This window comes from Ranitomeya variabilis, chromosome 1 (genome assembly GCF_051348905.1).
Source record: "Ranitomeya variabilis isolate aRanVar5 chromosome 1, aRanVar5.hap1, whole genome shotgun sequence".
NCBI classification, from domain to species: Eukaryota; Metazoa; Chordata; class Amphibia; order Anura; family Dendrobatidae; genus Ranitomeya; species Ranitomeya variabilis.
The window spans coordinates 270,636,792-270,664,765 of NC_135232.1; the positions used below are offsets into that span (position 1 = coordinate 270,636,792).

Below are 27,974 nucleotides of genomic sequence, written 5' to 3' on the forward strand. Positions count from 1 at the left end.
AATGCTGGCCACAGGGTGCAGCCCATAGCAGATCAGCAATGACAAGCAAGGGGGGGGGGGGGGGTCGTTTATCCTGTATGCCAACCCACTGGCACACTGTGCTCATGTGATTGGCACCGATGGGCAGCCTCTAGCACCAGCATGTGAAATGTCACGTGTGGGGATAGCGATTCCACCTGCAGCTGTAAGGGGAACATGAAAACACACATCTGGTATCGCATTCATAAAAGTTTGAGCTATCAAAATGTAGAGGTAGAGGAGAAAAATAAGGTGGGGCGGGGGGGGGGAAGACCTAGTCAGGAAGGAGTTACACTATCTCTAAACTACGGAGCAGAAGAAGAGTTAGCCCCTCTACAGTGGTAATCATCCACAATATTTAATTTATTCCTTTGGAACAGAATACAATTCTAAAAGACGTTTCAACATTACAAACTTTTATTAATCAAAATTAAAAAAAAAAAAAAAGTTATTTGAGCAGATACATTAAAAAAAACCAAAAACATAAGAAGAGCTTGTTATCGACGCTTTTGGAAAATGTTTCCGCGACCCATACCACGTCCTCTGCCTCTTGCTGCCACTGAAAGATGAAAAAAGGCCAGTCAACCGCTGAGAAGCATGAAACAGGCAAATACTATTTGTACCTTATCAGTTGTGTCGTGCACACGGTGGAAATAAGGCCTATTAGGAGACGATCTCGTAGTGTGTTACAGTCTCAGACAGAAGTTCAAACACAAATCAGTATCTGTTCTAATATTAGGGAAAATATTACTGTTGTGATCTACCAAAGTTAGGATAGGCAGATGCCAAATTAAAACATGTTTGGTTAATATGTGAGGCCGAGTTCACAGATTAATAACGAACAAAACTTGAACAGCATGGTGTGGAGCCGTGTCAAACATTTACATGTAATGCTGGATTAACACCAACTAGATGCACGTGTGCATGGAAAACCCTGTTGACATCACAAATTTAACCAAGCTGTGAGTCAGTAAGCCAAACCTCCGACTCCACAGCACTGCCCCCTACTGAGCAAGTACATACAGTGCAGCACAGATTCATCTCAACTAAAAGCCAGGATCCTTAGATCAGGAACAGAACAGACATTTACAGGACATTTCAGAACTTTCCCAAATTCTTATGAAAACATTTATAGCAAATCCTGCACAGAACTACTGTACCCAATCTATCACATATTTTAGAAGTCGTAGTCTGTCCATTTTATACAGACTCCAGCAAAAGGGACAACAACTCCACAGCCCTGAATTTAACTCCTTGATATTTTTTAAAGTTACATTTCTCATGATATTGTGGTTTATTTTCCAACCAAAAACTTTGTTTCCTACCTTGGGCTTTGAGAATAGCAGCTTTCCCTCTTCCAGCCCCCGAGCCCTGGTTTTTATTCTTCATACTCTTTAGCATTGGAGCATTTTTCAACATGTCAGGCAGGATGAGAAAACGTATTTTGCTTCCTCTGATGTAGACCTGTTCAAGTTGCGCTACTCTGCCATCTCTGTAGGTCACAGTGATGTTTGACATCTGTAACAAAAAAAATATATATAAAAATCAGTTCAGGAGTGAAGACGACAAGCACCTTTGTGGTATTCATATTATACACAAATTTCAATACAAAGTAAGTTCAGTTTGCATGATAATGATAAAACAGAGGGATCTGATCCAACTAAAGCAAAATTAGATGCTCCGTCAAAAATGATCGCTTTGCTAACATGCATTGAAGGGAATCTGTCACCTAATTTTTCACATATAAGCTGCTGCCACCGTCATTAGGGGCTTATCTGCAGCATTCTGTAATGCTGTAGATAAGCCCCCGATGTAATCTGAAAGATAAGAAAAAAAAAAAAGCTATATTATACTCACCCAGGGGCTGTCCCGCTACGGTTCCAATGGGCGTCGCGGGTCCAGGTCCTCCCACCTTCATACGATGTCGTCATCCTCCTTGCTTCGGTTGCGGCTCCGGCGCAGGCGTACTGATTTGCCCTGTTGAGGGGAGAGTAAAGTACTGCAGTGCGCAGGTGCTGGGCCTCTCTGACCTTTCCCGTGTGCCTGCGCACTGCAGTACTTTGCTCTGCCCTCAACAGGGCAGAGAATTACGCCTGCACAGGAGCCACGACAAAAGCAAGGAAGAGGATGTCATCGTAATGAAGATGGGAGGCCCCGGACCCAGACCGCAGCAGGACCGCCCCTGGGCGAGTATAATATAGCTTGTTTTTCTTATCTTTCAGGTTACATTGGGGGCTTATCTACAGCATTACAGAATGCTGTAGATAAGCCCCTAATGGCAGTGGCCGCATCTTATGTGTGAAAAATTAGGTGACAGATTTCCTTTAACAGATTTTGAATGTAGGATTTCTTGTTTTACGACCATTCATAGACTCTTTTACAAACTACAGACTGAGTTCTCGCCAATATTTAGGATGCATTCACATGCATTGTGTCGTACTTTTTGCCAAGATATTGGAAGGCTAAAAACTTACCATGACCACAATATGTGACTAAAAAGGCTCACTTCCCAGTATGGACATTAGGTTTATGTAACTCCCCATTAGTCGGGGTCTCAGTCCTGCTTGGCCCTTATTCACATTTAAATTCAACATAAGGTAAGGTTTTAATACTAGAGGTTAGGACCAACCCGAATAGGATCACTGTGACGTGGTCGGATTAATTTTGATTTAAAATAAAAAAAAAAAAAAGTATGTTAACCAAGTACTTAATATTTTCGTGCACCATTTATTTACTGCAAGGTATTTGCTCACTTCTTTAAAACCTAAGGTAAAAAAAAATGTCAACTTGAGGATCTAGTCCTTGGAAAGCAAAAACACAAAGTTTGACTTAGAGATCAGTCAGATTTCCATGTACCAACATAAGAGAACAACACAGGCTGTGAGGCTCCTCTTCCTGCAGCAGATATAAAGAGGTGCTTCACTCCATCTAGTGGTTCAGATAAATGTTGCATCTACATAATCTAACCCTGATGCAGGAGTCAAATGTAGCATTCTTCTATGAGGGATGAGATGTTTTAGTTCACACGTGTCAGTGCTGGATCATCTTATAATTTATCGTTCTTCTGTTCCTGTAATTCCTTTTGAAAATATTCATAACTTGTCAAATGGGCAGTCAAAAACTGACACAATCCAGGCACTGCTGATAGACAAAGTAACAGCCAGTTGTCACATTATTCACACATTTCCAGGCAGGATAACAGGAACAACGCAAGAAATAATGTACCAAATTGTTATATTAAAAAAGGCCTTAGTAAAACAGATGTATCAGGAGAAGCATTTGGGTCACCTTGAAGTGAGGATATTTCACCATTGATTATTATTTTAGAATCATACAACCAAGATGACATTTTCTCAGCAAGTACACCATCAGGTATAATAGATCTATTTAATAAAGCATACAATATGTTGTGTTTTGTGGTGACGGATTCCGGTTTTTTTTGCAACCGAGAATGCCTAGAACCCATTTTTCCTTTCAGAGGAAAAATCTCTCTCTCTCGAATTCTGTTTCTTTAGATTCCGGCTGCAACTACTTTAACGGATCTGTCAAAAAAATGAATCCAGTGCATCTTTTTTTTTTTTTTTTTTAAATCAGCACAGGATCCGTCTTTTCAAGACAAAGACGGATTGTGACTGTTTCTAAAAAACAGATGTGTGAAAGAGGCCTTACAAACACTATAAAGGAAACTCACTTTTAATCTTTGCATCCACTCCCAAGTTCAGCTAAAAAAGGCAAGAAAATAGCAAGAGGGGGGAAGGAGGAGGATGCCAGCCTCATACTTTTTTGTAACCATTCCAATGTGGTGAATCCACGATTAAGATAACACTATAGACCTACAGTAAAAATATAGTTTCAGCGAAGCAGTATTGGCAAAAAACAAAAGCAGCTGACGTCTGTCCAGTAATGTAGAATTAGCCAGAGGTCTGCAATGGTGGGCAGTCCGAACCGTAATGCCTGCTCACTTGAGAATGACTGAAAGAAAATTAATCCAATCTTCCCTTAAAGGGAATCTGTCATGCCACCTAAGCTGAGCAGCATCATATAAAGACAGAAACCCTGATTCTTTGTATCACTTACTAGGCTGCTTGCTGCAGTTTTGATAAAATTTACTGTTTTTTTCTGCTGCAGATCTACCAGTTCTTTGAACGATTAACCCTTTAATGGCTCTGATCTCCATAAGACAATCGGAATACAGCAATTAAAAGAGAATCGTACTTTAAAAAACTTTGCATAAAAACGTAAGTGGAGGTGAATATAACAAACTCTGTAATAAATCTTAGAGAGTTTTTCTTTAAGCAAATATATAGTTACAGATCGTAACTAGAGCGATGCAATTATGATGTTACACAGTGCACACCAACATGGCTTTTGTCTAGTACGAGGAAATGGACAGAACTATACTTCAGTAAACAAGATAATAGTGATCCATTAAGAAACAGGGAAAACTGGAATATCTCACAGCAATTCTCTTGAACCACCTAAAGACCCAATGTCTGCATGGATATTCAACTTCAGATGGTACGTAGAAAAGACCTACTTCTAGAGAGGTGACCACAAGGTGCATGTTCCATCATACTTTAGGCATTGCCACAAACAGCTGACTATATTGGGAACTAGCTGTAAAAGAGATATCATGGGGTTTTAAGTATAAGTTTGAGAAACGTCTTACATGTCGTAAGGGTTGCTAGACTGAGTCTAGGTGCCAATATCACCACCAATAAAACAAAAGAGAAATAATGCTCAGGTGACAAACTGTCCATGAGCAGCAGAGCTGTCCACAAGCTCCGGGAAAGCCTGTCCTGCATAGCACTAACGTCACCCCTCACCAAGGATCAGACAAATGCGGCAAATCACAGCAAAAAAGAGAAACCACTCATGAGCACTTCCATTCTGTTGTTTCAGGCAACGGTGGAGGCAGACAGACATTCTGAACCCTATTCATCAAATCTACTTATGCAGTTATCCCTGATATGGCCCTGGGAAACCACAGCACAAGCAAAAACTATGCCAACATTGGATTTTTGGTGCATGACAGAACAGTTTTCAAACTGATTAATGACCACAGGTGTTTTGTAGGCAGCTGGGAATTTAACCTGTAAATTTGGGCATCTATTGAGACTATCAGATTAAAAACAGCAATGTAGCATCAGTCGGCTTTTCTACGACTGAATTTTTTTTATGGAGTAACTTGATATAGAGTATTAGAACTGATGAATGGACGTTCTAACAAACCCTATGTCAAGTCCAAAAACAAAGGAGTGAATTTACTATGTTCTGAACAGGGAGGAAATTAAAACAAAGTCTGCCAGCATAAAAGGACTGCTCAAATTACCATAAGCATCTGCATTCAGGGCACCCTTGGTATCGCTGAACAGTTCACCTTCACTTGGAAAGTGCACTCAACTGTCAGCCACACCAGAGATGCATCGAGCACCTATGTTTGTCTTCAACAGTCATTTGTGTCGACAGGCTCCATTTACTGCAAGGGTACCTTCTCCAAAATCTGGCATCACCTGTAGTAGCTGTCTTGCACCCACATCATGTCACCGAAACAGGAGTGACCTGTGAGACAGACATTAGGCGGGGAATAGGGAGTGGTGCAGGAGAGCCATAAGTGCAATGCCAGCCCACTGCACTTACAATTCATCAGTTGAGATGGGGGTACCCAAACAGTAAAGTTCGGGGTCACTACCAAATACCTAGTGTCTGTGCACAGACCCCAAACACGGACTTCTCCAGCGAGTACATGTTACTGTTCGGGTGTTTACCACGCTGTCATCAGTATGACAGAGCAAGCAACAGCTGTGGATCTGATCGGCAGCAAGTTACTTACTGCCAGTCAGAGTGCTGCGGTTCCCAAGCTGATAACAGTGTGAGCCAGCAGCTGTGACCAGTGGTGAAAAAGGTTACCGCTGGTCACAGGCATCAGCTGAAGAGAGTACTACTCATTAGCGTACTGTTATCAGCAACAGCAGGCGCTCCTGATGGGAGTATTCAGTCGGTGCATGTGCTATAAAGGAATTTTTTTTTTTTTTTTAAATTAGGTGGGGCCTCTTATTTTTCATAACTAATGCAGGCAAAACTGACAACAACAGGCTGCACACCTCAGCTGTCAGCTTTATTATGGCTTTTTATCAAGAACAGTGGGGTCCAGTGCAGTTTTTTTTTTTTAATTATTAAAAAAATTATACAAGACAAAAAATGAATAAATAAACGGCGTAAGGTCCCCCTCCTCATTTTTGACAACCAGCCAAGCTAGAGCAGACATCTTGGGGCTGGTATTCTCAGACTGGTATGGAGTCATGGATATTTCTCCCACTGCATCCCCCTCAGCATAAAATTAGCAGCTTGCAATCGCCCCAGAAAAGGCGCATCTATTAGATGCTCTAAGTCTGGCACTTTGCCCAGCTCTTCTCACTTGGCCTGGTGCGGTGGCAAGTGGGGCAATAGATTTGTGGCTGTTTATGGCCGCTGATAGGCAGTTAGTAATGGGGGTGTCTATAAGAACCGCAGCTCTCTGTCCAGCGGTAATGATCCTACTGCCAATCAGAGCCCACGTTTGCCGGGCATATGACAGCATGGCAAACAACGGATGTTTGGGAACCTCAGGGTCCTGGTACCCGAACACTTTTTTTTAGTTTTTTTCTTTGGATGTTCGGCTTGATCTGAACATCCATGGATTCGCCAATCACTACTCATTAGCAAACCATTTCAACTATGGATTTTTCAAGAACTGCAAAACCAATTTCTACAAGAAAGGTAAGGAATAAAATCACTTTACATAAATGCCAATAGTTTGGGGTATAAAATTCTGGTGATATCAGACTGAGGAGTACATTTGTCGACTTTGTGGCAAACATGAGGAATTTGTCGACTGTGCCCAGCCACTCCCGCTTCTCACAAAGCTCCGCATGCTTATAAAAAATTATATATTTTTAAAAGGAATCGGTCAATAAGATCAACTCTCCTAAGTCGTATATATGGGCATGCAGGTCATAGGAAGCTGAATAAAATAATATCTGTGAACTGATGTCTTCTTCCTCAGAAATTCACAGTTTTCTTAATATATAAATGTGCTGTTAAGATCTATGAGCCGGACATTGCTCTCCCTGAGACTCTGCCTCCAGAGCTTATTGTAAATGAAAGGGGAGTAACAAGTTTAAGACATGTAATGACTGACATTTATGATATTAAGAACTATTCTGTCTCATTACAAACATCTACAGCTGTTCTATCATAGTACTGTCAGCTCTGCTGCACTGTACTGTCTCACCCCACACAGGCTGTGCAAGATGAAAAGTAAGGAAATGTTATAGTCAGGCAGCTCTGCAGCTGAGTTGACAGTAGAAAATGAGATGCAGCTGCAAGTCCTTGTAATGGGACAAAGGTAGTATCTGCTGATCTGTATTAGTTATAATCACAGAGGTCTGAGGCGGGCTGGAGCCAGAGAAACCGGATGCACACGTCTGAAAGGAGGCATGCGTCTCACAAAAAATCCTAATCCATTCAGATAGGGAAGTAAATTACACCACAGCTCGTCATGAATTAGATAGAGCTATGGCGTCAAGCCCTGTTATACCCATTTGGTAGTTGGGCAAAACTGATGTGAAAACATAAGAATATACTAAATTTAGCAAACTCAGTTTTGCATCTTAAAGAGTTTTACTAAACAAATAATGGTGTAATCACTTTAATGAATCACAGCCTGAGCGACAAAGTATATGAAACTTTTCAAAGAGTTTCATGCCAGAATCCTGAAAAAAAAACAAAAAAAAAAAACTTGATGAATCAGGGCCTCGGATTGCTGTTTACACCTTAAAAGGGGTGGTCCGAAAATAAACTTTATTCCTAAATTCTCTCTAATATTTTTCTAATATACCTGAATTAAAAGTTTCCTATCCTTCCCTAACTGCTTTTTATCTACAACTTCTTTGATGAAGCTTTGTTTGAGAATCCCCAGAGCATGCTGGGAAACTCAAACGAGTCATCGGGGACAGAGGCTGTGGTCAATGCCACAGCCCCCTCCCTGAAACAGGAGTTCATGACCTCTGTTTCAGGGGCTTGGCTGTACCCTGCTCTACTTAGCCGGCATGGGTTCTCAATGCCAACTGCTGCTCAGTAGAATCTTGACCCCATGCACAGTGACATTGCGCTCTCTCGCTGGCTCTGACCAAAAGTGACAAGCCGGCAGCAGAGCGCACTGTCATTGCACATTGTAAGTAAAGTACGAGCAAGTAGAAATCAGTGCCGCCCCTGCAAGTGACATCACTGATGGCAATGGTAACATTTATTTTTAGATCAACCCTTTAACTTTTGCAGGTGGAGCTGCAGGAAATGCAGTGGGTGCATTCTTACAGCCTAAAGGCACAATCAGCCTAATTAATCCTCTAGGATGTGGTCAGCATGGATGCCAGTGGGCAGCTACAGCACAGGCCGCTGGGAACCATGAGGCACCCCACCAGCCATGAAGGGCCAGGCTCCCCGTGACTGGACATCACCTGGCAGTTCATGTTGTCCTCCGCCTCGATCAGCTTCCCTCTGTACACCTCCCCGGTATTCGTCTCGCAGGTCACGATATGTCCCTCTGCTTCGTGCAGGACTTTGATGGGCACACCGATGGACATGGTCACCGAGGAAAGCGTGCAACCTGAAATAAGCACAGTCATACTGAAGCAGCAAAATACCAGCCCCACATATTACATGACACGAGCAGAAACGACCTCCCCAATACCGGCCACTCGCTGTTCACAGCCCCCGGAGCGAACACTCACCGACTCGTGCAGATTATCAAATGCGAACTAATGGCGTCCCGCCTGCCCCACAATGCACAGCGAGCAGGAATAAAAGGAAACGCCGGCGAGCTAACTTCCGTGGTAGCAGAGAAAAGCGCCGGCAGGAACAAGAGCTGGACTGTAAGGTTCCGGAGCAGTCATGCCGCATAAAAGCTACTCCCACCCGCCCTTGTGCGCATGCTCAGATTATTTATGACCGGTTTAGAAATAGTTTCACTTTTTAGGCTTATCTGCAAAATGAAATAGACTTATTAAGTGAGAATTATGGCCGTAGGGCTCCATGGGCGCCTGCCCTGTGTCACTCAGGATTGTGTCCATGGTATTATGGCCGTAGGGCTCCATGGGCGCCTGCCCTGTGTCACTCAGGATTGTGTCCATGGTATTATGCCCATAGGGCTCCATGGGGGCCCTGCCCTGTGTCACTCAGAATTGTGTCCATGGTATTATGGCCATAAGGCTCCATGGGGGCCCTGCCCTGTGTCACTCAGGATTGTGTCCATGGTATTATGGCCATAAGGCTCCATGGGGGCCCTGCCCTGTGTCACTCAGGATTGTGTCCATGGTATTATGGCCATAAGGCTCCATGGGGGCCCTGCCCTGTGTCACTCAGAGTTGTGTCCATGGTATTATGGCCCATAGGGCTCCATGGGGGCCCTGCCCTGTGTCACTCAGAGTTGTGTCCATGGTATTATGGCCATAAGGCTCCATGGGGGCCCTGCCCTGTGTCACTCAGGATTGTGTCCATGGTATTATGGTCCATAGGGCTCTATGGGGGCCCTGCCCTGTGTCACTCAGGATTGTGTCCATGGTATTATGGCCCATAGAGCTCTATGGGGGCCCTGCCCTGTGTCACTCAGGATTGTGTCCATGGTATTATGGCCCATAGGGCTCTATGGGGGCCCTGCCCTGTGTCACTCAGGATTGTGTCCATGGTATTATGGCCCATAGAGCTCTATGGGGGCCCTGCCCTGTGTCACTCAGGATTGTGTCCATGGTATTATGGCCCATAGGGCTCTATGGGGGCCCTGCCCTGTGTCACTCAGGATTGTTGTGTCCATGGTATTATGGCCTATAGGGCTCCATGGGGGCCCTGCCCTGTGTCACTCAGAGTTGTGTCCATGGTATTATGGCCATAAGGCTCCATGGGGGCCCTGCCCTGTGTCACTCAGGATTGTGTCCATGGTATTATGGTCCATAGGGCTCTATGGGGGCCCTGCCCTGTGTCACTCAGGATTGTGTCCATGGTATTATGGCCCATAGAGCTCTATGGGGGCCCTGCCCTGTGTCACTCAGGATTGTGTCCATGGTATTATGGCCCATAGGGCTCTATGGGGGCCCTGCCCTGTGTCACTCAGGATTGTGTCCATGGTATTATGGCCCATAGAGCTCTATGGGGGCCCTGCCCTGTGTCACTCAGGATTGTGTCCATGGTATTATGGCCCATAGGGCTCTATGGGGGCCCTGCCCTGTGTCACTCAGGATTGTTGTGTCCATGGTATTATGGCCTATAGGGCTCCATGGGGGCCCTGCCCTGTGTCACTCAGGATTGTGTCCATGGTATTATGGCCTATAGGGCTCCATGGGGGCCCTGCCCTGTGTCACTCAGGATTGTGTCCATGGTATTATGGCCCATAGGGCTCTATGGGGGCCCTGCCCTGTGTCACTCAGGATTGTGTCCATGGTATTATGGCCTATAGGGCTCCATGGGGCCTGCCCTGTGTCACTCAGAATTGTGTCCATGGTATTATGGCCCATAAAGCTCCATGAGGGCCCTGCCCTGTGTCACTCAGGATTGTGTCCATGGTATTATGGCCATAGGGCTCCATGGGGGCCCTGCCCTGTGTCAGTCAGAATTGTGTCCATGGTATTATGGCCCATAGGGCTCCATGGGCGCCTGCCCTGTGTCACTCAGGATTGTGTCCATGGTATTGTGGCCCATAGGGCTCCATGAGGGCCCTGCCCTGTGTCACTCAGAATTGTGTCCATGGTATTATGGCCCATAGGGCTCCATGGGGGCCCTGCCCTGTGTCACTCAGGATTGTGTCCATGGTATTATGGCCCATAGGGCTCTATGGGGGCCCTGCCCTGTGTCACTCAGGATTGTGTCCATGGTATTATGGCCTAAAGGGCTCCATGGGGGCCCTGCCCTGTGTCACTCAGGATTGTGTCCATGGTATTATGGCCTATAGGGCTCCATGGGGGCCCTGCCCTGTGTCACTCAGGATTGTGTCCATGGTACCATGGTAATATGGCCCATAGGGCTCTATGGGGGCCCTGCCCTGTGTCACTCAGGATTGTGTGTCATGGTTCCCAATGGCAGGGGAACGTCAGGACACATAAATAACGGACAAGCTCTTGGGTGATGGAATCTCGAGCTGACCGTGAGCTAAACCTACCACACAACTAATAGTGGCCGGGGGGCGTGCCTAAGTTTTATCCCTAGACGTCTCTCGCCAGCCGGAGGACTAACTAACCCTAGTAGAGGAAAAAACAGACCTGGCTTACCTCTAGGGAAATTCCCCCGAAAAGGAGACAGAAGCCCCCCACATATATTGACGGTGAGTTCAGAGGAAAAGACATACGCAGTATGAAGGTAGGTTCAGCAAAGCGAGGTCCGCTTACTAGATAGTAGAAAGATACAAAAGGGAACTGCACGGTCAGCTGAAAACCCTTTTAAAATACCATCCTGAAATTACTTTAAGACTCATGTGTCAACTCATGACACCGGAGTGGTAATTTCAGCCCACAAGAGCTTCCAGCTACAGAGAATGATATAACTGTAAACTGGAACAAAAAATGCAAACAAACTTAGGACTAAGAGTCCAACTTAGCTGATCAGTAGTCTAGGAGCAGGAACATGCAACAGAAAGGCTCTGGTTACATTGATGGCCGGCAAGGCAATGACTGAAGAGCAGGAATAAATAGGAACTCCCCACTACTGATGAAAACAGGTGAACTGAGAAAGAAAACACACCCGAGTACCAGTACCACTAGCCACCACCAGAAGGAGCCCAAAAGCAGATTCACAACAGTACCCCCCCCCCTCAAGGAGGGGGCACCGAACCCTCACAAGAACCACCAGGGCGATCCGGATGAGCCCTATGAAAGGCACGAACCAAATCAGAGGCGTGAACATCAGAAGCAGTTACCCAAGAGTTATCTTCTTGACCATAACCCTTCCACTTAACCAGATATTGTAGTCTCCGTCTGGAAATACGGGAGTCCAAAATTTTCTCCACAACATACTCCAATTCACCCTCAACCAGCACAGGAGCAGGAGGCTCGGTAGAAGGAACAACCGGCACCTCATACCTCCGCAACAACGACCGATGGAAGACATTATGGATAGCGAAAGATGCCGGAAGGTCTAAACGAAAGGATACAGGGTTAAGAATCTCCAAAATCCTATAAGGACCGATGAACCGAGGCTTAAACTTAGGAGAAGAAACCCTCATAGGGACAAAACGGGAAGACAACCACACCAAGTCCCCAACACGAAGACGAGGACCAACACGACGACGGCGGTTGGCAAAATGCTGAGTCTTCTCCTGGGACAACTTCAAATTGTCCACCACCTGTCCCCAAATCCGATGCAACCTATCCACCATAGTATCCACTCCAGGACAATCCGAAGACTCCACCTGACCGGAAGAAAAACGAGGGTGAAACCCCGAATTGCAAAAGAAAGGAGAAACCAAAGTGGCAGAACTAGCCCGATTATTGAGGGCAAACTCTGCCAACGGCAAAAAGGCAACCCAGTCATCCTGATCCGCAGACACAAAACACCTCAAATAAGTCTCCAAGGTCTGATTAGTTCGCTCCGTCTGGCCATTAGTCTGAGGATGGAACGCAGACGAAAAAGACAAATCAATGCCCATCCTAGCACAGAATGCCCGCCAAAATCTAGACACGAACTGGGTCCCCCTGTCAGAAACGATTTTTTCCGGAATACCATGCAAGCGAACCACATTTTGAAAAAACAGAGGAACCAATTCGGATGAGGAAGGCAACTTAGGCAAAGGTACCAAATGAACCATCTTTGAAAAACGGTCACACACCACCCAGATGACAGACATTTTCTGAGAAGCAGGGAGATCAGAAATAAAATCCATAGAGATGAGAGTCCAAGGCCTCTTCGGAATAGGCAAAGATAACAACAATCCGCTAGCCCGAGAACAACAAGGCTTGGCCCGAGCACAAACATCACAAGACTGCACAAAAACTCGTACGTCTCGAGACAGAGAAGGCCACCAGAAGGACCTAGCCACCAAATCCCTAGTACCAAAGATTCCAGGATGACCTGCCAACGCAGAAGAATGAACCTCCGAGATGACTCTACTGGTCCAATCATAAATAGCCCGAACCTTGACAGGATCCATCTCAATGGAAGAAGGGGAAAAAATGTACCCCAAAAAAGAAATCTTTTGAACCCCAAAAATACACTTAGAACCCTTCACACACAAGGAATTAGCCCGCAAAACCTGAAAAACCCTCCTGACTTGTTGGACATGAGAGTCCCAGTCATCCGAAAAAATCAAAATATCATCCAGATACACAATCATAAATTTATCCAAATATTCACGGAAAATGTTATGCATAAAGAACTGAAAGACTGAAGGGGCATTTGAAAGACCAAAAGGCATTACTAAATACTCAAAATGGCCCTCGGGCGTATTAAATGCGGTTTTCCACTCATCCCCCTGCTTAATTCGCACCAAATTATACGCCCCACGAAGATCAATCTTAGAGAACCACTTAGCCCCCTCTATTCGAGCAAACAAATCAGTCAGCAGTGGCAAAGGATACTGATATTTGACTGTAATTTTATTCAAGAGTCGATAATCAATACACGGCCTCCAAGAGCCATCTTTTTTAGACACAAAGAAAAAACCGGCTCCTAAGGGAGATGAAGAAGGACGAATATGTCCCTTTTCCAGGGACTCCTTAATATACTCTCGCATAGCAACATGTTCAGGTACGGATAAATTAAACAAACGACCCTTTGGAAATTTACTGCCTGGAATCGGATCTATGGTACAATCGCAATCTCTGTGAGGAGGGAGTGAACCAAGCTTAGGCTCCTCAAAAACATCACGATAATCAGACAAAAATGCCGGAATCTCAGAGGGAATAGATGATGAAATGGAAACCAAAGGTACGTCCCCATGAGCCCCCTGACATCCCCAGCTTAACACAGACATTGCTTTCCAGTCAAGGACTGGATTATGAGATTGTAACCATGGCAATCCGAGCACCAAAACATCATGTAGATTGTACAACACAAGGAAGCGAATCACCTCCTGATGGTCTGGAGTCATACGCATAGTCACTTGTGTCCAGTATTGTGGTTTATTACTAGCCAATGGCGTAGAATCAATACCCTTCAGAGGTATAGGGACTTCCAGAGGCTCTAGATTAAACCCACAGCGCCTGGCAAAGGACCAATCCATAAGACTCAAAGCGGCGCCAGAGTCGACATAGGCGTCCGCGGTAATTGACGATAATGAACAAATCAAGGTCACAGATAGAATAAACTTAGACTGTAAAGTGCCAATTGAAACAGACTTATCAACCTTCTTTGTGCGTCTAGAGCATGCTGATATAACATGAGTTGAATCACCACAATAGAAGCACAACCCATTTTTTCGCCTAAAATTCTGCCGTTCGCTTCTGGACAGAATTCTATCACATTGCATATTCTCTGGCGCCTTCTCAGAAGACACCGCCAAATGGTGCACAGGTTTACGCTCCCGCAAACGCCGATCAATCTGAATAGCCATTGTCATGGACTCATTCAGACCTGTAGGCGCAGGGAACCCCACCATAACATCCTTAATGGCATCAGAGAGACCCTCTCTGAAATTCGCCGCCAAAGCGCACTCATTCCACTGAGTAAGCACAGACCATTTACGAAATTTTTGGCAGTATATTTCAGCTTCATCTTGCCCTTGAGACAGGGCCATCAAGGCTTTTTCAGCCTGAATCTCTAAATTAGGTTCCTCATAAAGCAACCCCAAAGCCAGAAAAAACGCATCCACATTGAGCAACGCAGGATCCCCTGGTGCCAATGCAAATGCCCAATCTTGAGGGTCACCTCGCAGCAAGGAAATTACAATCTTAACCTGCTGTGCGGGATCTCCAGCGGAGCGAGGTCTCAGAGAAAGAAATAATTTACAATTATATTTGAAATTCAAAAAACGAGATCTATCTCCGGAGAAAAATTCTGGTATAGGAATTCTAGGTTCAGATATAGGAGCATGTATAACAAAATCCTGTAAATCTTGAACTTTTGTGGCAAGATTATTCAAACCTGTAGCCAAACTCTGAGGATCCATTTTAAGCAGGGGAGATCAGAGCCATTCAAGGGTTAGAAGGAGAGGGAGACAAAGACTGCAATTAGAGCTGAAATGCAACTGATTCAACTATAGAGCAAGCACCAAGGAAAAAAAAAAAAATTTGCAGACTTCTTTTTCTCTCCTTTCTTCTGCCAACAGTTTTAACACTTGGCCGGCCATACTGTCATGGTTCCCAATGGCAGGGGAACGTCAGGACACATAAATAACGGACAAGCTCTTGGGTGATGGAATCTCGAGCTGACCGTGAGCTAAACCTACCACACAACTAATAGTGGCCGGGGGGCGTGCCTAAGTTTTATCCCTAGACGTCTCTCGCCAGCCGGAGGACTAACTAACCCTAGTAGAGGAAAAAACAGACCTGGCTTACCTCTAGGGAAATTCCCCCGAAAAGGAGACAGAAGCCCCCCACATATATTGACGGTGAGTTCAGAGGAAAAGACATACACAGTATGAAGGTAGGTTCAGCAAAGCGAGGTCCGCTTACTAGATAGTAGAAAGATACAAAAGGGAACTGCACGGTCAGCTGAAAACCCTTTTAAAATACCATCCTGAAATTACTTTAAGACTCATGTGTCAACTCATGACACCGGAGTGGTAATTTCAGCCCACAAGAGCTTCCAGCTACAGAGAATGATATAACTGTAAACTGGAACAAAAAATGCAAACAAACTTAGGACTAAGAGTCCAACTTAGCTGATCAGTAGTCTAGGAGCAGGAACATGCAACAGAAAGGCTCTGGTTACATTGATGGCCGGCAAGGCAATGACTGAAGAGCAGGAATAAATAGGAACTCCCCACTACTGATGAAAACAGGTGAACTGAGAAAGAAAACACACCCGAGTACCAGTACCACTAGCCACCACCAGAAGGAGCCCAAAAGCAGATTCACAACAATTGTGTCCATGGTATTATGGCCTATAGGGCTCCATGGGGCCTGCCCTGTGTCACTCAGAATTGTGTCCATGGTATTATGGCCCATAAAGCTCCATGAGGGCCCTGCCCTGTGTCACTCAGGATTGTGTCCATGGTATTATGGCCATAGGGCTCCATGGGGGCCCTGCCCTGTGTCAGTCAGAATTGTGTCCATGGTATTATGGCCCATAGGGCTCCATGGGCGCCTGCCCTGTGTCACTCAGGATTGTGTCCATGGTATTGTGGCCCATAGGGCTCCATGAGGGCCCTGTCCTGTGTCACTCAGAATTGTGTCCATGGTATTATGGCCCATAAGGCTCCATGGGGCCTGCCCTGCGTCACTCAGAATTGTGTCCATGGTATTATGGCCCATAGGGCTCCATGGGGGCCTGCCCTGTGTCACTCAGAATTGTGTCCATGGTATTATGGCCCATAGGGCTCCATGGGGGCCTGCCCTGTGTCACTCAGAATTATGTCCATGGTATTATGGCCTATAAAGCTCCATGGGGGGCCCTGCCCTGTGTCACTCAGAATTGTGTCCATGATAGTATGGCCCATAAAGCTCCATGGGCGCCCTGCCCTGTGTCACTCAGAATTGTGTCTATGGTATTAAGGCCCATAGGGCTCCATGGGGGCCCTGCCCTGTGTCACTCAGAATTGTGTCCATGATAGTATGGCCCATAGGGCTCCATGGGGGCCCTGCCCTGTGTCACTCAGAATTGTGTCCATGGTATTATGGCCCGTAGGGCTCCATGAGGGCCCTGCCCTGTGTCACTCAGGATTGTGTCCATGGTATTATGGTCCATAGGGCTCTATGGGGGCCCTGCCCTGTGTCACTCAGGATTGTGTCCATGGTATTATGGCCTATAGGGCTCCATGGGGCCTGCCCTGTGTCACTCAGAATTGTGTCCATGGTATTATGGCCCATAAAGCTCCATGAGGGCCCTGCCCTGTGTCACTCAGGATTGTGTCCATGGTATTATGGCCTATAGGGCTCCATGGGGGCCCTGCCCTGTGTCACTCAGGATTGTGTCCATGGTACCATGGTAATATGGCCCATAGGGCTCTATGGGGGCCCTGCCCTGTGTCACTCAGGATTGTGTCCATGGTATTATGGCCTATAGGGCTCCATGGGGCCTGCCCTGTGTCACTCAGAATTGTGTCCATGGTATTATGGCCCATAAAGCTCCATGAGGGCCCTGCCCTGTGTCACTCAGGATTGTGTCCATGGTATTATGGCCATAGGGCTCCATGGGGGCCCTGCCCTGTGTCAGTCAGAATTGTGTCCATGGTATTATGGCCATAGGGCTCCATGGGGGCCCTGCCCTGTGTCAGTCAGAATTGTGTCCATGGTATTATGGCCCATAGGGCTCCATGGGCGCCTGCCCTGTGTCACTCAGGATTGTGTCCATGGTATTGTGGCCCATAGGGCTCCATGAGGGCCCTGTCCTGTGTCACTCAGAATTGTGTCCATGGTATTATGGCCCATAAGGCTCCATGGGGCCTGCCCTGCGTCACTCAGAATTGTGTCCATGGTATTATGGCCCATAGGGCTCCATGGGGGCCTGCCCTGTGTCACTCAGAATTGTGTCCATGGTATTATGGCCCATAGGGCTCCATGGGGGCCTGCCCTGTGTCACTCAGAATTATGTCCATGGTATTATGGCCCATAAAGCTCCATGGGGGCCCTGCCCTGTGTCACTCAGAATTGTGTCCATGATAGTATGGCCCATAAAGCTCCATGGGCGCCCTGCCCTGTGTCACTCAGAATTGTGTCCATGGTATTATGGCCCATAGGGCTCCATGGGGGCCCTGCCCTGTGTCACTCAGAATTGTGTCCATGATAGTATGGCCCATAGGGCTCCATGGGGGCCCTGCCCTGTGTCACTCAGAATTGTGTCCATGGTATTATGGCCCGTAGGGCTCCATGAGGGCCCTGCCCTGTGTCACTCAGAATTGTGTCCATGGTATTATGGCCCATAAAGCTCCATGGGGGCCCTGCCCTGTGTCACTCAGAATTGTGTCCATGGTATTATGGCCCATAAGGCTCCATGAGGGCCCTGCCCTGTGTCACTTAGAATTGTGTCCATGATAGTATGGCCCATAAAGCTCCATGAGGGCCTGCCCTGTGCACTCAGAATTGTGTCCATGGTATTATGGCCCTTAGGGCTCCATGGGCGTCTGCCCTATGTCACTCAGAATTGTGTCCATGGTATTATGGCCCGTAAGGCTCCATGAGGGCCTGCCCTGTGTCACTCAGAATTGCGTCCATGGTATTATGGCCCATAAGGCTCCATGAGGGCCCTGCCCTGTTTCACTCAGAATTGTGTCCATGGTATTATGGCCCATAAGGCTCCATGAGCGCCTGCCCTGTGTCACTTTTGTTCGGGTCCGATGGGTGTCACGGTCCGGGTCCGGCACCTCCCACCTTCATACAATGTTGTCCTCTTCTTTGCTTCCTGCTGCAGCTCCGGTGCAGGCGTACTTTGTCCTGTTGAGGGCAGAGCAAAGTACTGCAGTGCGCAGGTGCTGGGAATGGTCCGAGAAGCCCAGTGCCTGCGAACTGCAGTATTTTGCTCTGCCCTCAACAGGTACGCCTTCGCAGAAGCTGTGACAGGAAGCAAGGAAGAGGACGTCATCGCATGAAGATGGGAGGCACCGGACCCAGACTGCGATGCCCATCGGACCCGGACCGCACCGAACCACCCCTGGGTGAGTATAATCTAACTTGTTTTTCTCATCTTTCAGATTACATCAGGGCTTATCTACAGCATTACAGAATGCTGTAGATAAGCCCCTAAAGGCGGTGACCGCAGCTTTAATGCAAAAAAGTAGGTGACAGATTCCCTTTAACCCCTGGGCCATTTTCTGTTTCTTCATTTTTATTTTTGCGTTTCTGTTTTTGCTCCCCTTCTTCCCAGAGCCATAACTTTTTTATTTTTACGTCAATATAGCCATGTGAGGGCTTGTTCTTTGCGGAACGAGTTGTACTTTTAAACGACACCATTGCATTTGCGTGTACTGGAAACCGGGAAAAAAATTCCAAGTTCAGTGAAATTGCAAAAAAGTGCAATTCTACAATTGTAAAACTGACCTGCCACTATGATTCTCCAGGCTATTACTAGTTTGTAGATATCAATCATGTCTAGGTTCTTTTTTTTATTTAAGTGGTGAAAAACAAAAATCAAAGTTGTTTCTTTTTAAATGTCGCCATTTTCTGAGACCCGTATTTGATACCATTTTGGTGTAGATATGATCTTTTGATCGCCTGTTATTTCATTTTATTGCAATGTTGTGGCGTCCAAAAAACTAATTCTAGTGTTTTGATTTTTTTCTTGTTATGCCTTTTACTGATCGGATTAATTATTTTTATGTTTTGATAGATCGGGCGTTTCTGAATGCAGCAATACCAAATATTTGTATTTTTTTCTTTAAAGTGAAGGATGTCTAAAGAAAAGTGTGTAAAACATTACAAAATAATAATATTAGGATTTTTGGTGTCAGTAAATAGTACAAAGAAATTATATATTTCTTTATGTTCCTAGTATGAGTGAAGATAAGCTGTGCAAGTTAACTATGAATGAACAATCAGAAGTGTAGATCTTAATACACTCTTCTATTGTGGATCACTATCAGTTATTAATCTATAGATCACAATGTATAATCCACACACCCCACTAACTATACGTAGACAAAATGCCCATATAAATGCTAGCCAGAATGGGAGAGAAAGATACAATGAATATATCTATAGGGATCGCATTATATTATAAAAACAGAACTAGTGTGTATTAAAGATTAAACATCTCACTGTTCTTAATAGTTGTAATATCGTTCTTTTCAGTCCATGATTTCTACAGAGCCACCTAGAAGCAGTGACAGCAGTGATAATCCAAATCTCAACCTTTCAAAGAGACAAAAAACATCACTCAAAGCCGCTGAAGGCCATTCCACCAAGACAGGTAAGATATGATTAGAGGTGATCATCAGTATCCTAATAGAACCTCTAGAAACAGACATCATTTATTGATAATCCCTTCACAGAGAGTTCACCTGGTGGTTGAAAGCAGGACCCCTACAAAATTTCCTCCGCAAGGATTCAACATCCACAACCTCCCTGGATCCAGCGCAAATCAGGTAGGTAAGTACCAGAAGTCTAAAATATAAATTTTCAGGGAACTCCATTCCTCCACCAATACTGCATGAACGCGACTATGGGAGTAGGTGTAGCTTGTTGTCCTATGTTGTTCATCCAACATCCTACGGCAACAGGGAGCTGAAAAATGGAAAAAATAAAATTAAAATCTTGATGCAGTGAACCCCCCGCATAATTCAAGCTTCCAAATTCTGAACAAAGAGAAATGGAGATCTACAAGAAGGCCCCAAACCCAAAACTTTCATTGAGATCCTGTGGTGCTGGGAACCCAATGTATAGATCCATTTACCGTACTTTCCTTGTATCTGGGCCTGGGTGAGGGCTTTTTTTGTGTGCCGAGCTGATGTTTTTATTAATATCATTATAGGGTAGATAAGATGTTTTTATTACCTATTATTACATTTTATAGCAATGTTGCGGCAACCAAAAAAACGTAATTCTGGAGTTTATATTTTTTTCTCATTACGCCGTGTGCTGATCGGATTAATTATTTTTAGATTTTGATAGAACGGGCGTTTCTCAACGACACGACAATACCAAATATGTGTATTTTATTATTTTGAATGCGGCAAGAAGGTGGTGATTTGAACTTTTATATTTTTTTATTTTTTTAATATTTTTAAAAACTTTTTTTTTTTTACATTTTTCCTTTGCTTCAGTAGTCTCCTTAGGAAACTTGAAGCTGCGATCTTCTGATCACTTGTGCTAGACATGAACACCAGCCACAGGGCGGCGCTCATGGCAGATTGGCATTCAACAGGCAACCCTGGCACACCAGCCTGACCAAAGAACTGATGCATGACAATGTGTCTCATATGGCTGAAGTGTGTCAGCAGTTCCTGCATTATGAAGGCATTAATGCTATGGGCTGGCCTGCCCAGTCAACAGACCTGAATCTAAGTGAGCACATCTGGAACATCATGTCTCAGTCTATCCACCATCGCCACGTTGCATTACAGACTGTCCAGGAGTTGACTGATGCTTTAAACCAGGTCTGGGAGATCACTCCGGAGAATATCTGCCGCCTCATCAGGAGTATGCCCAGGTATTGCAGGGAGGTCATACAGGAACGTGGAAGCCACACACACTACTGAGCATCATTTGCTTGTCTTGAGGCATTTCCACTGAATGTGGATCAGCCTGTAATTTGATTTTCCACTATTATTTTTAGTATCATTCCAAATCCAGACCTCCATGGGATAATAGTTTTGATTTACACCGATAATTTTCATGTGTTTCCCTCAGCGCATTCCACTATGTAATGAACAAAGATTTGCAAATAGAATATTTCATTCAGTGATATCTAGGATGTGTTATTTCAGTGTTCCCTTTATTTTTTTCAGCAGTGTATATATATATATACAGTATATATATATATTTATATATATATGTATATTTATATACAGTATATATATATGTATATTTACATACAGTATATATATATATATATATATATATACTGCTCAAAGAAATAAAGAATAAGAAACAGAATATAACTCCAAGTAACTCAAACTTCTGTGAAATCAAACTGTCCACTTAGGATGCACCACTGTTTGACAATCAATTTCACATGCTGCTGTGCAAATGGAATAGACAACAGATGGAAATTATTGGCAATTATCTAGACACCCTCAATAAAGGAGTGGTTCCCCAGGTGGGGAACACAGACCACATCTCAGTACCAATGCTTTCTGGCTGATGTCTTGGTCACTTTTGAATGTTGGTTGTGCTTTCACACTCATGGTAGCATGAGACGGGACTCTACAACCCTGTCATGATCTCTGCAGGCAGAGATCATAGCAAGCCTATAGAGGGACAAGCTCTCGGAAGATGGAACTATACTGACCATGAACTAAGCCTGCCGCGCAACTAGAAATAGCCAGGTAGCATTTCCTATTTATCGCTAGATGCCCAGCTCTGGCCTAAGACCTAAATAGCTAGCAGAGGGAAATATAAGACCTGGCTCACCTCTAGAGAAATATTCCAAAGAAGACAGTAGCCCCCCACATATAATGACGGTGAGTTCAGATGAAACAACAAACGCAGCAGGAAAATAGTCTTAGCAAATTTGAGGTCCGCTTACTAGATAGCAGAAGACAGATAGTATACTTTCATGGTCAGCAGAAAAACACTAACAAAACACCATCCAGAGATTACCTTAAACTCTGGCATTAACTCATAACGCCAGAGTAGCAATCCCTGATCAACGAGAGCTTTCCAGACACAGTAACAAAACTTCAGCTGTGAACTGGAACAAATAGGCAAAACGAAACATGGACAAAAGTCCAACTTATCTAGTAGTTGTCAGAAGCAGGAACAAGCACTGAGAGGCATCAGATAACATTGTTGACCGGCAAGAAACCACCAGAGAAATGAGCTTAAATAGCGACACCCACTACTGATGGAACCAGGTGAAACAGGAAAGAGGATGACAAGTCCAATTCCACAAGCGGCCACCGGGGGAGCCCAGAATCCAAATTCACAACAGTACCCCCCCCTCAAGGAGGGGGCACCGAACCCTCACCAGATCCACCAGGGCGACCAGGATGAGCCCTATGGAAGGCACGAACAAGATCAGAAGCATGAACATCAGATGCATTGACCCAAGAATTATCCTCCTGGCCGTAACCCTTCCAGTTGACCAGATACTGGAGTCTCCGTCTGGAAACACGAGAGTCCAAAACTTTCTCCACAACGTACTCCAACTCACCCTCAACCAACACCGGAGCAGGAGGCTCAACTGAAGGTACAACAGGTACCTCATACCTGCGCAATAACGACCGATGAAAAACGTTATGAATGGAAAAGGACGCAGGGAGGTCCAAACGGAAAGAAACAGGATTAAGAATCTCCAATATTCTATAAGGGCCGATCAACCGAGGTTTAAACTTAGGAGAAGAGACCCTCATAGGGACAAAACGAGAAGACAACCACACCAAATCTCCAACACAAAGCCGAGAACCAACACGACGACGACGGTTGGCAAAACGCTGAGTCTTCTCCTGGGACAACTTCAAATTGTCCATAACCTGCCCCCAGATGTGATGCAATCTCTCCACCACCGCATCCACTCCAGGACAATCCGAGGATTCCACCTGACCGGAGGAAAATCGAGGGTGAAACCCCGAATTACAGAAAAACGGGGACACCAAGGTGGAAGAGCTGGCCCGATTATTGAGGGCGAACTCTGCCAATGGCAAAAAAGCAACCCAATCATCCTGGTCAGCAGAGACAAAACACCTCAGATATGTCTCCAGGGTCTGATTAGTCCGCTCGGTCTGGCCATTAGTCTGAGGGTGAAAAGCAGATGAAAAAGACAAATCTATGCCCATCCTAGCACAGAATGCCCGCCAAAATCTAGACACAAATTGGGTACCTCTGTCAGAAACAATATTCTCAGGAATACCGTGCAATCGGACAACATTCTGAAAAAACAGAGGAACCAACTCAGAAGAAGAAGGCAACTTGGGCAGAGGAACCAAATGGACCATTTTAGAGAAACGGTCACAGACCACCCAGATGACAGACATCTTCTGGGAAACAGGCAGATCTGAAATAAAATCCATCGAGATGTGTGTCCAAGGCCTCTTAGGAATAGGCAAGGGCAACAGCAGTCCGCTAGCCCGAGAACTACAAGACTTGGCCCGAGCACAAATGTCACATGACTGCACAAAGACTCGCACATCTCGTGACAGGGAAGGCCACCAGAAGGATCTTGCCACCAAATCCCTGGTACCAAAAATTCCGGGATGACCTGCCAATGCAGAAGAATGTACCTCAGAGATGACTCTACTGGTCCAATCATCCGGAACAAACAGTCTATCAGGCGGACAACGATCCGGTCTATCCGCCTGAAACTCTTGCAAGGACCGCCGCAGATCAGGAGAAACGGCCGACAAAATTACTCCCTCCCTAAGGATACCTGTGGGTTCAGCATTACCAGGAGAGTCCGGGTCAAAACTCCTAGAAAGGGCATCTGCCTTAACATTCTTAGAACCCGGTAGGTATGACACCACAAAATTAAAGCGAGAAAAAAATAAAGACCAGCGCGCCTGTCTAGGATTCAGGCGCCTGGCAGTCTCAAGATAAATCAAATTTTTGTGGTCAGTCAATACCACCACCTGATGCTTAGCCCCCTCTAGCCAATGGCGCCACTCCTCAAACGCCCACTTCATGGCCAAAAGCTCCCTATTCCCAACATCATAATTCCGCTCTGCGGGCGAAAATTTGCGAGAAAAGAAGGCACAAGGCCTAATGACGGAGCAGTCGGAACCTTTCTGCGACAACACTGCCCCAGCTCCGATCTCCGAAGCGTCAACCTCAACCTGAAAAGGCAGATTCACATCAGGCTGACGTAACACAGGGGCAGAGGCAAAACGGTGCTTAAGCTCCTGAAAGGCCTCTACAGCATGAGGGGACCAATTAGCAACATCAGCGCCATGTCTGGTCAAATCAGTCAGTGGTTTAACGACATCCGAAAAACCAGCAATAAATCGGCGGTAAAAGTTGGCAAAGCCCAAAAATCTCTGAAGACCCTTAAGAGAGGAGGGCTGAGTCCAGTCACAAATAGCTTGCACCTTGACGGGATCCATCTCAATGGAAGAGGGAGAAAAAATATACCCCAAAAAGGAAATTTTCTGGACCCCAAAAACGCACTTAGACCCCTTCACACATAAAGAATTAGACCGCAGAACCTGAAAAACTCTCCTGACCTGCTGGACATGAGAGTCCCAGTCATCAGAAAAAATCAGAATATCATCCAGATATATTATCATAAATTTATCCAGAAAATCGCGGAAAATATCATGCATAAAAGACTGGAAAACTGAAGGGGCATTAGAAAGACCAAAAGGCATGACCAAATACTCAAAGTGGCCCTCGGGCGTATTAAATGCGGTCTTCCACTCATCCCCCTGCCTGATCCGCACCAAATTATACGCCCCACGAAGATCAATTTTAGAGAACCACTTAGCACCCTCTATACGAGCAAACAAATCAGTAAGCAATGGCAATGGGTATTGGTACTTAACAGTGATCTTATTCAGAAGCCGATAATCAATACATGGTCTCAAAGAGCCGTCCTTTTTTGAGACAAAGAAAAACCCAGCTCCCAAGGGAGAAGAAGATGGACGAATATGTCCCTTTTCCAAAGACTCCTTTATATATTCCCGCATAGCAGCATGTTCCGGCACAGACAGATTAAACAAACGACCCTTTGGATATTTGCAACCCGGTATCAAATCTATGGCACAATCGCACTCACGGTGCGGAGGTAACGACCCAAGCTTGGGTTCGTCAAAGACGTCTTGATAATCAGAGAGGAACTCAGGGACTTCAGAGGGAATGGACGACGAAATAGAAACCAAAGGTAAGTCCCCATGAATACCCTTACATCCCCAGCTCAACACAGACATTGCTCTCCAGTCCAAGACTGGATTGTGAGACTGCAACCATGGCAATCCCAGTACCAAATCGTCATGTAAATTATATAGCACCAGGAAACGAATAATCTCCTGGTGATCCGGATTGATACGCATGGTTACTTGTGTCCAGTATTGTGGTTTATTATTAGCCAATGGGGTGGAGTCAATCCCCTTCAGAGGAATAAGAGTCTCCAAAGGCTCTAAATCAAAACCACAACGATTGGCAAAGGACCAATCCATAAGACTCAAAGCGGCGCCAGAGTCAACATAGGCGTCCGTGGCAATGGATGACAAAGAGCAAATCAGGGTTACAGACAAAATAAACTTAGACTGAATGGTGCCAATGGAAACAGACTTATCAAGCTTCTTTGTACGCCTAGAGCATGCTGATATAACATGAGTAGAATCCCCACAATAGAAGCACAATCCATTCTTCCGTCTAAAATTCTGTCGCTCGCTCCTGGACAGAATTCTATCACACTGCATACTTTCTGGCGTCTTTTCCATAGACACCGCCAGATGGTGCACCGGTTTGCGCTCCCGCAGACGCCTATCAATCTGAATAGCCATTGTCATGGACTCATTCAGACCTGCAGGCACAGGGAACCCCACCAAAACATCCTTAACGGCATCAGAGAGACCTTCTCTGAAAGTTGCCGCCAAGGCGCACTCATTCCACTGAGTAAGCACAGACCATTTACGGAATTTTTGGCAGTAAACCTCAGCTTCGTCTTGCCCCTGAGATAGTGCCATCAAAGTTTTTTCTGCCTGAAGTTCCAAATGAGGTTCCTCATAAAGCAAGCCCAAGGCCAGAAAAAACGCATCCACATCGCGCAACGCAGGATCCCCTGCTGGCAATGAGAAGGCCCAATCTTGAGGGTCACCCCTGAGCAAGGAAATCACAATCCTAACCTGCTGAGCAGGGTCTCCAGCTGAACGAGACTTCAGGGACAAATAAAGCTTACAATTATTTCGGAAATTCTGGAAGCTAGCTCTATTCCCTGTGAAGAACTCCGGCAAAGGAATTCTCGGCTCAGATACTGGAGCATGTACCACAAAATCTTGTAAATTTTGTACTTTCGTGATGAGATTATTCAAACCCGCAGTTACACTCTGAAGATCCATTATTGTCAGGTGCACACAGAGCCATACAGAGATTAGGAGGAGAGAGAGAAAAAAGACTGCAGCAAGGCAAACTGGAGGCAAAAAAAAAAAAAAAAAATTCCAGCAGACTTCTTATAACTCTCCTTTCTCAACCTGGGTCTTTAACACTTTATTGGCCGGTCAAACTGTCATGATCTCTGCAGGCAGAGATCATAGCAAGCCTATAGAGGGACAAGCTCTCGGAAGATGGAACTATACTGACCATGAACTAAGCCTGCCGCGCAACTAGAAATAGCCAGGTAGCATTTCCTATTTATCGCTAGATGCCCAGCTCTGGCCTAAGACCTAAATAGCTAGCAGAGGGAAATATAAGACCTGGCTCACCTCTAGAGAAATATTCCAAAGAAGACAGTAGCCCCCCACATATAATGACGGTGAGTTCAGATGAAACAACAAACGCAGCAGGAAAATAGTCTTAGCAAATTTGAGGTCCGCTTACTAGATAGCAGAAGACAGATAGTATACTTTCATGGTCAGCAGAAAAACACTAACAAAACACCATCCAGAGATTACCTTAAACTCTGGCATTAACTCATAACGCCAGAGTAGCAATCCCTGATCAACGAGAGCTTTCCAGACACAGTAACAAAACTTCAGCTGTGAACTGGAACAAATAGGCAAAACGAAACATGGACAAAAGTCCAACTTATCTAGTAGTTGTCAGAAGCAGGAACAAGCACTGAGAGGCATCAGATAACATTGTTGACCGGCAAGAAACCACCAGAGAAATGAGCTTAAATAGCGACACCCACTACTGATGGAACCAGGTGAAACAGGAAAGAGGATGACAAGTCCAATTCCACAAGCGGCCACCGGGGGAGCCCAGAATCCAAATTCACAACAAACCCATACAAATGGCTCAGGTAGTGCAGCTCATCCAGGATGGCACATCAATGCTAGCTGTGGCAAGAAGGTTTGCTGTGTCTGTTAGCGTAGTGTCCAGAGGCTGTAGGCGCTACCAGGAGACAGACCAGTACACCAGGAGACGTGGAGGGGGCAATTGTTATGATCCGGTGACCCTGGAGCCGCATGAGACGTTCTCTGGAGTAAGTGGAACCTATACTGACCGCAACCCTAAACTAACACCGCAACTAGAAGTAGCCGTGGGGTGTACCTAACACATCCTAGACACCTCGACACAGCCGGAGGACTA

At 45.5% G+C, this 27,974-nt stretch overlaps 1 protein-coding gene and 1 long non-coding RNA gene across 2 annotated transcripts; one reads left to right on the forward strand and one right to left on the reverse strand.

Annotated features, from left to right (window-relative positions):
* Positions 1-413: 413 nt before the first annotated feature.
* SNRPD3 (small nuclear ribonucleoprotein D3 polypeptide) lies at positions 414-8,962 on the reverse strand. Its single transcript, XM_077293655.1, has 4 exons — positions 8,790-8,962; positions 8,517-8,665; positions 1,344-1,536; positions 414-577 (listed from the first exon to the last, which is right to left on the reverse strand). Exons 2-4 carry the CDS (start codon positions 8,640-8,642, stop codon positions 516-518), a joined length of 381 nt encoding a protein of 126 aa, XP_077149770.1. The 5' UTR covers positions 8,643-8,665; positions 8,790-8,962; the 3' UTR covers positions 414-515.
* On the forward strand, positions 8,880-20,348 carry LOC143814947 (uncharacterized). The gene is made up of 3 exons (XR_013223646.1): positions 8,880-8,930; positions 19,923-20,040; positions 20,123-20,348. It is a non-coding gene; the product is annotated as an uncharacterized LOC143814947 (long non-coding RNA).
* Positions 20,349-27,974: the final 7,626 nt, after the last annotated feature.

Excerpts from the sequence above, each read along its gene's own strand:
- SNRPD3 (XM_077293655.1), bottom strand. The coding sequence starts at position 8,642 with ATGTCCATCGGTGTGCCCATCAAAGTCCTGCACGAAGCAGAGGGACAT. Across the intron at positions 1,537-8,516 it reads AGGACAACATGAACTGCCAG|ATGTCAAACATCACTGTGAC; the intron begins GTGATGTCCAGT and ends TTTTTGTTACAG. Across the intron at positions 578-1,343 it reads TGCTATTCTCAAAGCCCAAG|TGGCAGCAAGAGGCAGAGGA; the intron begins GTAGGAAACAAA and ends TTCATCTTTCAG.